The 13226-nt window shown below is 38.3% G+C and overlaps 1 protein-coding gene across 2 annotated transcripts in view; it reads left to right on the forward strand.

The window, feature by feature from the left end:
• The window catches only part of UST (uronyl 2-sulfotransferase), a 165390-nt gene that overhangs the window by 118442 nt on the left and 33722 nt on the right, over window positions 1-13226 (forward strand). Inside the window, exon 8 of one of the 2 annotated variants that reach the window (XR_015948989.1) lies at window positions 6667-7026. Coding sequence is in view for 1 of the 2 variants with exons in the window: in XM_035108790.3 (XP_034964681.3) it covers window positions 6667-6953 (287 nt within the window). In the remaining variant the exon portion in view is untranslated. Of the gene's footprint in view, window positions 1-6666; window positions 10545-13226 lie in introns of those variants that run through there. The other variant, XM_035108790.3, reaches the window with a different exon arrangement.

A 13226-nucleotide genomic window follows, 5' to 3' on the forward strand; every position in this document is an offset into this window, starting at 1 on the left:
AAGCAAAATAAAAGCATGTGATTAATTTGGTGTCCTGCCTTACATCGCCATGGTATTGTGATGCTGAACAAAAAACTGGCAGAAGGAGCCTTGCCCTGGTGACCTGGAAATTGCAAGCCCTTTATTTGGGGATTCTGTAGTTTCTGTGTTGAAAATTAACTCCTGCTGCCATGATTGTCTCAAGAGGTTTTTTATGTGTGAAAGAACTGAACAAATGCTGACTTGTAGGGGATTTTTCCCCCTACTAATTTATTAATATTAGAAACGAGTATTTTATAGAAATATACCATCTAATTTTTTTGGTTTGATACAGTGGTAATTTTGCTATCTAAAACTTACTTCAAGGTGTAATCTTTCTGTTACAATTCTAATATAAGGTTTCTTTTGAGTTCACTTGGGTTTATCTTCAGGGCCAATATATTTGCCAGCAGCAAAACAAATCCATGTTACTTTAAATGATTTTGTTGTTGTTGTTTAGTCGTTTAGTCGTGTCCGACTCTTCGTGACCCCATGGACCATAGCACGCCAGGCACTCCTGTCTTGCACTGCCTCCCGCAGTTTGGTCAAACTCATGTTCGTAGCTTCGAGAACACTGTCCAACCATCTCGTCCTCTATCGTCCCCTTCTCCTAGTGCCCTCCATCTTTCCCAACATCAGGGTCTTTTCCAAGGATTCTTCTCTTCTCATGAGGTGGCCAAAGTATTGGAGCCTCAGCTTCACGATCTGTCCTTCCAGGGAGCACTCAGGGCTGATTTCCTTAAGAATGGATAGGTTTGATCTTCTAGCAGTCCATGGGACTCTCAAGAGTCTCCTCCAGCACCATAATTCAAAAGCATCAATTCTTCGACGATCAGCCTTCTTTATGGTCCAGCTCTCACTTCCATACATCACTACTGGGAAAACCATAGCTTTAACTATACGGACCTTTGTCGGCAAAGTGATGTCTCTGCTTTTTAAGATGCTGTCTAGGTTTGTCATTGCTTTTCTCCCAAGAAGCAGGCGTCTTTTAATTTCGTGACTGCTGTCACCATCTGCAGTGATCAAGGAGCCCAAGAAAGTAAAATCTCTCACTGCCTCCATTTCTTCCCCTTCTATTTGCCAGGAGGTGATGGGACCAGTGGCCATGATCTTGGTTTTTTTGATGTTGAGCTTCAGACCATATTTTGCGCTCTCCTCTTTCACCCTCATTAAAAGGTTCTTTAATTCCTCCTCGCTTTCTGCCATCAAGGTTGTGTCATCTGCATATCTGAGGTTGTTGATATTTCTTCCGGCAATCTTAATTCCGGCTTGGGATTCATCTAGTCCAGCCTTTCGCATGATGAATTCTGCATATAAGTTAAATAAGCAGGGAGACAATATACAACCTTGTCGTACTCCTTTCCCAATTTTGAACCAATCAGTTGTTCCATATCCAGTTCTAACTGTAGCTTCTTGTCCCACATAGAGATTTCTCAGGAGACAGATGAGGTGATCAGGCACTCCCATTTCTTTAAGAACTTGCCATAGTTTGCTGTGGTCGACACAGTCAAAGGCTTTTGCATAGTCAATGAAGCAGAAGTAGACGTTTTTCTGGAACTCTCTAGCTTTCTCCATAATCCAGCACATGTTTGCTATTTGGTCTCTGGTTCCTCTGCCCTTTCGAAATCCAGCTTGCACTTCTGGGAGTTCTCGGTCCACATACTGCCTAAGCCTGCCTTGTAGAATTTTAAGCATAACCTTGCTAGCGTGTGAAATGAGCGCAATTGTGCGGTAGTTGGAGCATTCTTTGGCACTGCCCTTCTTTGGAATTGGGATGTAGACTGATCTTCTCCAATCCTCTGGCCATTGCTGAGTTTTCCAAACTTGCTGGCAAACTTGCTGAGTTTTCCAAACTTTAAATGATAGCTAAACTAAATGCTTTTTTAAAATGTGAACATGCAGCTTGCTGATGCAGGCTGATGCAATCACAGCCACGTTGCCCCTGCGCTCCTCTTCTTGCTGTTGTGCTGCTGAGATGTAAGCCATAGTCTGGTTTAGTGCTACATTCAAACCCAGGCTTGTGGGTTTCGTTTTGGCAACCCAGTGAGGTTTGTTTTTGGTGGCAGGAATGGAGGAAGGAGCAAAACACCCATGATTTCCATCATGCACCAGGATGTGTACATTTCCCTTCACATTCAAACAATAGTTTAGCCTAACTAATACAATAGCATGCAAACCAGGCCACTGTATTTGCAGATTAGGTACGTAGGAAGCTGCTTTGTAGCTTTGGTCTTTGTAGCTCAATATTGTCAACAGTTGCTGGCTGTGGCTCAAGGTGTCAGGGAGGTGCCATACTGCTTATGTTTAATGGTTTGCTGCTTTAAGCTAATTCCACCTGATAAATTGTCTTTATTTTACTGCTTGATATATTTGTTTCCTGTTTTTATTACATAACTGGAATGTTACTGTATAGATCAGACTTTCTCAACCTTGAGTCCCTAGTTAGATATTGTTGGGACTACAACTCACATCATCCCTGACCACTGGTCCTGCAATCTAGAGATAATGGGAGTTGTGTCCGTTCTGCACAATGTAGTATTGTGGCACCTACCCTTTAGAATTCCTTCTTGAGTATTAGACTGGTATCATTTCTCTTGTATTTTCGGCACCTGCTTGAAGACCTTCCTCTTTTATCAAGCCTTTTACGTGGGGATCTTTACCAGTCTGCGTATGTATTTTTAAAATGTTTGTATTGTTTAATCACTTGTTTGCCGTCCTGGATGTATTTTGGAGGAAGGCTGGGATATAAATTTAATAAATACTTGACTCGAATAATCATGTCAGTTTACTCAGCATGGTTAGGTCCCAGAGTTTTCCAAAACACTCCCTTAATTTTGGGATTTGTTTCATCTTCAGGTATTTCACATAGACAATTCTAGCTCACACAGTCATGTGAAAAAGGAACATTTCTTTAAATCTAAATGAATCGGTATATTACCTTCTTGGGAAATCCAATGCAATGCCTTAAAATGTTAGCCAAACGATCAGGCATTGCTTGAAGCAAAGATCCTATTTTAAACATCTATTTTATTCCTTATTACACCACAGATTCGAATGGGTTACAGTGAGTTCAGTTTCACATTCAATTTATAGTCAAGGTTGTCAGAGAAGAAGATAAGCTCTAACTAGCGGTGTAATTAGCTACTTAATGGTTGAATGCATAATTAACTTTAGAATTCCCACTTCCATTTGATTCCTGATAAAACAGGCCAGATATTTTGGTTCTTCAAAACCAAAGTAAAACATCGGATTAGGTTAGCCACAACTATGCAGAAGTCTTGGCTTGGAGCTTTGAAGCAGCCTGAAGGAACACAGGTCACCTTTCCAGATCGAAATTGTCATTCAGCATTTTGTAGCAGAATACCAATTTTGATGTACTAGAAAGGTCAAGGCAATTTCTTTGTACTGAATAGATGTAGCCAATATTCATTCTGAACAAGTTAGATATTGATGCATTGTCAATTAAACTCTTCTTCCATAAAGTTCTTTTGGTGGCATGTGTCCGTCTCAAGAGATGATGGGGTGTGCCTCCAGAGGTGAAGCCAAACAGTTGTGTTAGCAGCACCAAAGTGACCTCCCCGGGGCCTAAGCCAGGACAGTGTGTATGGCGATCCTGGGCTGTCCAGACAACAAGACCCCCCTCTCAGGCTCACTGATGTGCTCCAAAGCAAAGCAGAGCAATACGTATGGACCAGCATGGCTGCAGGAGTTGCCAGAAGAAGGCATGCAAGGCACCATCCAACTGTCTTAGGGACTCCATTCTGGATTTGTATAGGGTTTACCCCTTAGCATTTTCTTCTCCTGAAGATATCCTGCAAGGCAGCTATACAAAAGTTTTTTCTATAATTCTGCTTTTCTGTGAGGCTCAGTGACTGGATTTTCTCTGCCCTCTCAAAACAAGTTTCTTGCAAGATTGCCCATCTTGAGAGTAGAGCTTCTATAAACATTGGGAATCCTGTATAAATGTGAGGCTTCTGCAACTTCCCTTTATCTCATAATTGCTGACTGCTCCAATAAATGCTTAAGGTGAACTATCCTGATGGCAGCACACACCATTGCAGGACTTGGTATTAAAGTAAATAAAATTGCTTTAAGATCGGAGTGTCAGTGGGCTTCAAAGTCCCTCATGCTGTGGAAAGTTTTACAAAGTTCATTTAGTTAGCTGCATAACAAAATATGTAGCATATAACATAGCATTACTTTTGGTTTTGCACCTTAGTAACATATAAAAGGAAGGTTTGTGTTTGGCTTTGCATGACAAATGTTTGTCATCATCCTGCTTTATTTATTTTTTCCCACTCTCCTGTTTTTGGCTTGGTTTCAAACAAACAAACAAACAAACAAACAAACACAAACAAACTGTGCTTCAGTTGGTTTTAAGGACCTCCTGATCACTGTACTATAGTATACTTTTTCCTAAGTAATCTCAAAGCCAAAGCAAACACTGTAAAACAAAATCTCCAAAAGTAAATAGTGCAGTTTGTTGCCCTCCATATGGCTCACTGGCTAGAAGGTCATAAAGTGTAGTTCTCTCTTCTCCCACCCCCACCCCAGCCTTTTTCTGGGGGAACAGCTGGGTTTACACAGCATTTTCTGAGTGTTTGGTCTGGCCCAGAGCCAGCCATGCATAATTTTTCCATTATGTGCATTTGATAGATGAGGAGCAGGGGTGGTAACTTGGAGGAGCAAATTTGTGAGTTACTTTGGATTTTTATTAAAAGAGTCTTTTAAGAGAATATAAAGTAATGTAAACAAAATAAAAAGGCCACAAGGTATAACTAGATCTCTAATGGCAAGTGAATGTTGCCCACAGTTCAGGGAGTTTTTTCTTAAGGGGGGTGTAGTTTTGACTTTGTCTTAAAATAAATAAACTACATAGGTTTGCCGAGAGACATATATAGTTTGTTCTCCTGATTCTTCAAGAGAGGGTTGGAATTATTATTTTTTAAAAAAAATTGGTATCAATATTGAGAATGAATTGGAAGAAAATGGGAACGGGTTAAAATGTCCCATAATAATTAAAATGGAATGAAACTTCTCATTGGAAAGACTTCATGGTCATATAGAGTTCATTTCTCAAATGGCTCCCATGGAAATCTTTTAGGGTCCAACTAGCTAATGACATTCATGTGTAGTGAATAATCAATAGGGAGGGGGCAAACCAGATCCAGAATGTGGAAGGAGGAAGGACTTTAACCCTTTGCCAATCCTTTAACCTTTACCAATCAGAATCGGGCCTCATGCCTGCCAATGGAAACTTTCCTCCCATTGCAAGTAGCAGGGGAGCAAAGGAGTTTGGAATTCCAAACAGAATTGCAGTGGGAGTGTCGTGTCTCCTCTCTCTTTCCATGTCACACAGGGTATTTCTTAAAAATCTTGCACACAGTGGCAAAAAAGTAGGGCCAAACTAGATATGACACAGTGGATCCATAATCAAATCTCTTATTGCTTGTCTTTTTGTAAATCCATGCCACAAAACTGCATACAGTACTGCTTTTCCTTAAGAAAGTGGAGTCACACCCGTAGTTCTGTTAAAATGAGCCATGTATTAGTTCAACAAATTTGTAAAAAATCAGTCACTTTGGTGTGCAATTTAGATTGAGCTGCAGCTCTGGAGGAAGTAAAGTTTTGCCTTTTCCCTTGTACATTTCCCCCAGATCACAAATGCCACCACTCCATTGTAAAGCCAGGGGTGGGGGCACAGTTTAACTTAAACTGAGGAAATAGTGTGGAGAAAAGCACAACCTTAATCCACATGCCCTCCTTTCTCTGCGGTGCTACCTTTAACGAAAGGAAATGTCATTGGGAAATCAGATAACATATCTCAACTTTGGACCACAAAACATTCAGGTATTGGACATGGAAATCTATGTGCTAAACACATGTGGCGAAAAGCCCTGATGTGTATGCCAGCTTTGTTCAGTTTCCGTCATTGAAAGGATTTCCCAATTCACTTCATACCTGTACAGGCTTTTTTGCTAAAATTTGCCAGCCTTCAAAGAAAAAGAGACTCCTTAGAGACTCCTAAGACAATGCCAACAAATCCAGGCCAGCATTTCTCCCTACTCCCCTCAACCCCCACTATTGGGTTGGATCCAGATTAAGTAAGTTGCGCTTAGTTCCTATTAATATCAGTTAAGTTATCATTATTAACTTTTCAGATTGATTTCAGTGGGACTCTTCTATCCAGTGACAATCCATGCCACAAAACTGCATACAGTACTGCTTTTCCTTAAGAAAGTGGAGTCACACCCGTAGTTCTGTTAAAATGAGCCATGTATTAGTTCAACAAACAAAGCCTAGCACACCTGCTACAGTATCTCTGCTCTGCTGCTCTTGGGCCTTTCCCACTCCAATGATTCTTCAAGCCACCATCCTCAATTCATCCTCTCAGTGAGTTCAGTACTTGCTTTCTTATATCCAGTAGACAAAGGCAAAATTTCAGTTTCAAAGCATCCATAGTCTATTGAATACTTAGCTATTTGTTTTGAGAGCCTACATTTATGACCAGGAGAAGGAAACTGGTAGGAAGTTTTGACAATTCCAAAAATAAATAAATGAATGAATAAAATAAAACTCTTTTACAACTTATTTACATTTCAGCAGACTATATTTGACCAAATTCTTCTTTATGTAACTCTCTTACAGAACATAGGAAACTCGGCAATCTAACTGTGACAGTGAAAAAGACAGTCCCTTCTCCAGAATCCCTTCAGATCCTGTACCAGCGCATGAGATATGAATATGAGTTTTACTACTACATCAAAGAGCAGTTTCATCTATTAAAGCGCAAGTTTGGACTACGATCTTCAAATAGTAACTCTTCTCCTAGACTAGAATTTGCCATTCCTTCTCCTTTGGAAACTGAAGAGCCAGTAACAGAAGATGAAGAGCAAGATGATGAGAAGTGGTTGGAAGATATCTATAGAAGGTGATACAAGCATCACCTTCTCTACTGGCTGGAGCACCCAGAGTTTTCATAAACTATTAAGAAAAATCCTTAAGGAAGTGAGTTACTGCACAACAGCATTTAAAAGCATTTCCCCCCAGGATGAACTGATTGTGAGACCTCTTTTTGAGAGGGTTTATTTCTTTAAATTTAAATTTATATTTGTTTCCCTTGATCATAGTAGCTAGGACATACTTTTAAATGTGCCATTTCATTACAAATTACATTGTCACTGTAAAATATTGCTGTATATGGTACCTATTTGGCAGAGTGATGTAGATCACAGCATAGGTCATCTGCAGTTTTCTCAAAACCTGTTTTTCTTTGTTAGTACTGTATTTATACCGAATATTTTACAGTCACATTTGATCACTTGGAATTAAGAGCAGGGTATTGGAGGTTTGCATTATCATCTGAACAGGGAATACTGTTGTGCTAAAAGAAAGAAATGCATTGCCGCTACACTAACTATGGATACTATTTAGGCTATGTTTTCCCCATAGAAATTAATAAGGGCATTGTTGACAAACCAAGTGGAATTGCAGGGGAAATTAAGCTTATCTTGTTAAATGTGTGGGTACATCAAAGTTCCAACACCTTTCAAAATCGATGAAAGTTAGGAGTGCAAATGTTTGCAGAATTTGGAGTTTCACTGAGGAAGCTAGGCAGCAGGGAAGGCACTTAACTTTACTTCAGGTTTTAGAAGGAGAAATCCTCCTTAGCGTATTATTCCCAGTCCTTTTATTACACAGAGACCCTAAATGAGGGGAACACAAATAGTCAGGCAACATTTCAAAAATGTGGGATGTTCTAGTTGAAAGAACATTCGTGTTATGTCATAAATGCATGATTCGGTTCCAGCTGAGAGAGATTCCTGCTGAAGTTAGAAGTCTCTGTTCAATGTGCCTCATATCTTCTGGACTGTTGAAACTAAGAAGATATGAGGTGTATTCCATGATGGATTTATTTAAGAGATACGAAGAAAGTTTACTGCGTTCCTTACAGAGTGTCTTCCACTCTAACCCCTGCCCCTGTTTCACAGTAACAACTGTCTAGGCATGGGCAGATTCTCCTTTAACTTAAAGCAAGCATGCTTCCAGATGTTTTGGGACTACAATTCCCATCATCCCAGACCACTGGTCCTGTTAGCTAGGGATGATGGGAGTTGTAGTCCCAAAATATCTGGGAGGGCCAAGTTTGGCCATGCCTGACTTAAAGCAAAGGAGCAAGGAATTACTGTTGTCTTTGTCATACTCAAATGTGTGCTGGCCAGAGTAGTACAGTAAGCATCTCTGATAGGGAGCTAGGATGAAATAGGATGGAACAGGTTTCTTGGTTTATCACAGGCACCCCCAAACCTTGGCCCTCCAGATGTTTTGGCCTACAACTCCCATGATCCCTAGCTAATAGGACCAGTGGTCAGGGATGATGGGAATTGTAGTCCAAAACTTCTGGAGGGCCAAAGTTTGGGGATGCCTGGTTTATCAGGAGCTCTACTTCTTTTCTAGTGTTTTATTTCTCAAATTCCCTTCTCAGAGCTTGTGAGCATCAACTAATATTGTAAATCACCATTATCTATTGCATTCTGTTGTTTACTATGCTACTATCAGGATTTGAACAAAAATAATTGTGTTAAGGCTCAATGACAACATGGATGAATTATCTTGTTGCTAGTTAGGTCCTAATATTGTGGTTCCAATGCACTACTCTGAAGGAACACAGTGGGAGCAAGAAATACAGTAAATAATAATTAACCAAGATGCTGCATTGTATATTAAGTGGTTTCTATGAAATTACATTTAAAGAGTAATGATTAGTTTACACACTGTGGATTTCTTTTCTTTTTTAAAAAAACAAATTAATATTCACATATTGGGTTTCTTTTTTATCTTTTTTTTTAAAAGAAAACATCAGATTTTATCCGTGTCTCTAGAGTCCTGGGTCACTTAACATGTTCACTTTCTCTGCAATTTCACTGCTGCTTAAATCTATTTTTATCGTTCTATTTAATATTTTCTTCATGAATACTTTGCAATGTTAAAAAGAACAGGCTGCCGGGTAATTTACTTGCTAGGTTTCAGTGTTGTATATTTTTTGTACAAAGCAACTTGGCCTCTACTCCCAGAAAGGTACTTCATAAATTTATTTGGCACATAAGCTTTTAAGATTCCTAACACAACAGGTCATTTATCTGTCATGAAATAGATTTTATAATTTTACTTTAAATGACTTAAAAGCACACTTTAAGTTTGTTAATCGTTTGACTTATTTATTGTGACTTTTCAGCACATTCCAAATTCTAAGTTGCTCAGGAAACGAGTTCATTTAAATGATTTTATTTTGATGGTTCTTTCTTTTTCTTTTTAGAATGAAATCACTGTTATAAAGCCTTCAGCCCATGACACCCTTTTAGGAAGCACCATACTTGTTTGTTAATCTCTGTGAGAGAGAAAAGGTCAGTTCAGGGCACATGTGAAAAAAACAGAGCATATATGTACATTAGGTTAGATGTAAATGAAAGCAAACAGTGTTTGAATTAAATATTCATTAACTTATTCACTGATGTTTTGATATTAAACCATAAGAGATCCATCTAAACTTTTTTATGTTTAGTTCGCTAATATTTCCATTTGGAGCCTGTGCTGTTCTTCACAAAACCAGTAATCCTTCTGTGGGTTTTTTCCCCTGGATGTAAAGGTTAAAGCATTTTCCATTTGAATCGCCCTAGAAAAGATTATTTTATAAAGCACTGTTTATTGGTGAAGGCCACACTTACTTTAAGCAAGCTATTTTGAGATTACTAAGCTACACCTTGAATTACTTTGAGACACAAGGCCCAAAAGCTAACCTTTTCTAATTATATGAGAAATACAGTGAATATTTGAAACTGCACTGGCAATGTGCTTTATTGCTGTTGTGGAATAATTTTTAATGCATAGTGGTAACAGCTTTGACCCAAGCATTGCTTTTTACTAGTTAACATAGACATGGGTGTGGTGATATTTGATACCCAGGCTCAATGCTCCCCTTGTCCATAGTTCTCAGGCAACTTGCTAAACTTTAAAGAAGTGTGTGCGTCAAACCACAAGCACACAAGAAATAACATGCTGTAATGGTGGTAAAATGGCTTTGAATTCCAAAATCACATTAATAAATGGTACATTTTGTTTAATTTATTTATGAAGAGATACAATAGCATTGCAGTTTTCCAAAATGCACTCACTTTGTGAACCCATGAATGTCCTTGTTTCTTTTAAAGGTACATCTGATATACTTTAGTTTATATGAGCGTCTTGAGTGCCACGTGGCTTTTGTGATGAATTGCATTAATTTGTGGTAGAATTCGATAACTCAGACCAGAAATCAAAACTGTACTCTTTTAAGATAAACAGGTTCCAACCAATAAAAGCAGTTAAGACAGGCTTCCAGCGTTTTTTAAAAGAGTAATACATATTCCTTTTTTGCAACCAGAATCTACATTGAATTTAGGCTGGTACTGTTGCCTATTGCCTACAAAAGTACATTTGGAAATAATTGCCATGAAAACTAATAAATGCCTGTAATATGCAAGGGTGAACGGTGCATTCTCTCCTTCTGTTTGTGTTTGTCTTTCTATAATATGAGGGTTGTATGATGAGTTTCAGTCTTTTAATACCTTGCTTGGTGATTTAATATGAAAACAATGGGAGTACACATGACAAGTTTTCTTAGTTTGTGTCTTAAACTGAGTGGATGATGAATAGTTTTAGAAATTTTATATAGTTAAATAATTCTTTTTAAGTTGAAGTCTTGCTAACATCTCTTAAGTTGGCCTTGTTCCTCACCTACATATCTCTAGCGGCGGCAGCTGGTAGATGTGCTATTTCAGCTTTTAGTGATGCAAAATGCCCAGTTTCAGAGCAAGTGATCTGCAGATTAGTGGCTAAATGTTTATAGGCAACTCAATATTATTATCACTTTTTATCACTTAAAAAACATGTATGGTGCATCTATCATGTAAAACTATATTGGCAACAGGAAAGGAAATCATCCCGATCCCAAAAGAGTAAAAATGGATCCATTCACTGGAGAATAATTACAGTACAGTAATCTAAATAAGAATAATGCAGGAATTGCTGGGTGTGATTTTTTTTTAATGGCTATTCGTTTTAATTAAAGATCATTTTATGTTCTTTCAATTTATTTGTAATGAGCTTTCATTCCCTTCAGCATCTGAAGATATCAGATCAATTAATGTCAACATTTGGGCACTCTCAACTAAAATTGTTCCTCCTGAACACAATCTATAATATAAACGTGCCTACTTAACACCTGAACATGTGCACCTATTTTCATAGAAATTATCACAGCACACTCAAATTCATTCAAAAAACAGCTCCTCTGCTGCATGATATTAGAATTTGTATATGAATTGCTTATTATAATACATAGCTTAAACCAGCTTACTTAAAAATATAATACAGACAACTGCATCTTTGTTGAATGTAATTGATTATTCAGATTGACACAGAGTTTGTGCAGATGACTACCAGTAATTCCTGCATCCAGAATGCAAATAAATAATGGGGTACGTCTGTGTTTGCTTTTTATCTGGTTTGAGAATTCTTACATTGCTAGATTGTCAGTAGTTGCAATATTCCCAGTCTTAATATAAGTTTCTGAAATCAAGTAGACAAGGTCCCTGTAGTGGGTGAAAGAGGATATGGAGTAAAGGGAAGCTTCTTGGTGACTCATGGATATTTCTACTAATCATTCCATTGAACGGTTTTCCAAACACCTGAATGTCAGTACAAACAGTATAAAAACAAAAAGGAAATCCCCATGCATAATCCTAATCAAGAATATAGCTCTGTGGGACACAGAATAGAACAAAACTGGCAACAAATTCTATGCTCAGTCCAGAAGACAGCACTGCCCTATTGAAGAGCAATGGAGGAAGTAATAAAGTATGGGTGCCAATCTCCCTTTCGGGCATGGTCTTAAAATTATCTTTATGTATTTGTCCTGAAAACTTTGGTAGATCTTTATGGTTCCAAAATCATGTCCCTTGTAGGGATGAAAATTGATTATATATAAAGGAATAACTTGTTAGAAACCGTTTATTTCATTTTTAAAAAACCTGAAAAATATTCCAGATTTTTATTGGCAAATGAGTGTATGTGTGTGGGTGTACGACTGGATTCATGGATCTGAGACAGAAGCTTGAACTGACTAAAGCCTCGGCAGCAGTAGGCTCTTTATGATAAACCACACTGGAATTTGGAAACTTTTCAGCAACTTTGACCTTAACTTTGTCTTACAAATATCACAGTGTCAAACAGCATTGCATATGTCTCCTCATCATGGAGGCAGAAGGAATAATTGTCCAGCCAACTCTCTTTTTCCAAAACAATACTCTTTGAGTCAAAGGAAAATAGCTAAGGTCTTTCATTTCCCTAAATAATGTCCAATTTTCCTTCTGAAATGTTTCATATTAACAATAAATATACATTTTGCAACAAATACTTTATAGTAACTTCGGATTGCATTATAATTACATGGAAGTAGATTTCTGTTAAGTTTCGGTAAACTGTATGCAACCTAATCGTGCTTTCTATACCATGCCATAGTGCATGATATTTACACATCACAGGAAACCATAGTTAATGGTTTACAGTGAAATGTGCAAAGTTGGACAGACTTGCATAACTAGGGATTATGGTTTGTTTGGCATGTGGGATGGTGCACATCTGCACAGCCCATCCCTGTGGTGTGAAGCCTGGATTGTGCCCATTATCTCAAATCAATAGCCAAGTATTAAGGACAAATGGGCTCTTTAGTCTTGATAGCCACTTGGCAGTTTGCAATTCTGTCTTGGATCACTGTGTTTACAGTGAGCAGTAAAATTCAGCCACTGCCATGACTTTAAATCATTTGGGGGGGGGAATCTGTAGTCATGTTGTTTCTTTTTTTCTCCAAAAGATGGGCTCTTCTTTCTCCTGCCATGCACATTCCCACCTTTGGTATACATCATCTCAGAATTAAGAGTCTGAATTTTCATTCCATGAAAATGTTGTACAAAAGTTCAAGAGAAGTGTCTGTTTATACTACCCCTTGGTGTTCCAACATCCTGTATAGAGGGGAGGCAGGAGCATCCCAAATTTGGGTCACAGAGGCTTTGATTGTTAAGAGGGGAAGCAATTATTTTCAGCAAGATGGCTCAGGGAACAATTTATCACTTCATTTTTATTTTGCCTTTATGTATTCACATATTTATTTC

This window comes from Zootoca vivipara, chromosome 3 (genome assembly GCF_965207765.1).
Source record: "Zootoca vivipara chromosome 3, rZooViv2.hap1.1, whole genome shotgun sequence".
NCBI classification, from domain to species: domain Eukaryota; kingdom Metazoa; phylum Chordata; class Lepidosauria; order Squamata; family Lacertidae; genus Zootoca; species Zootoca vivipara.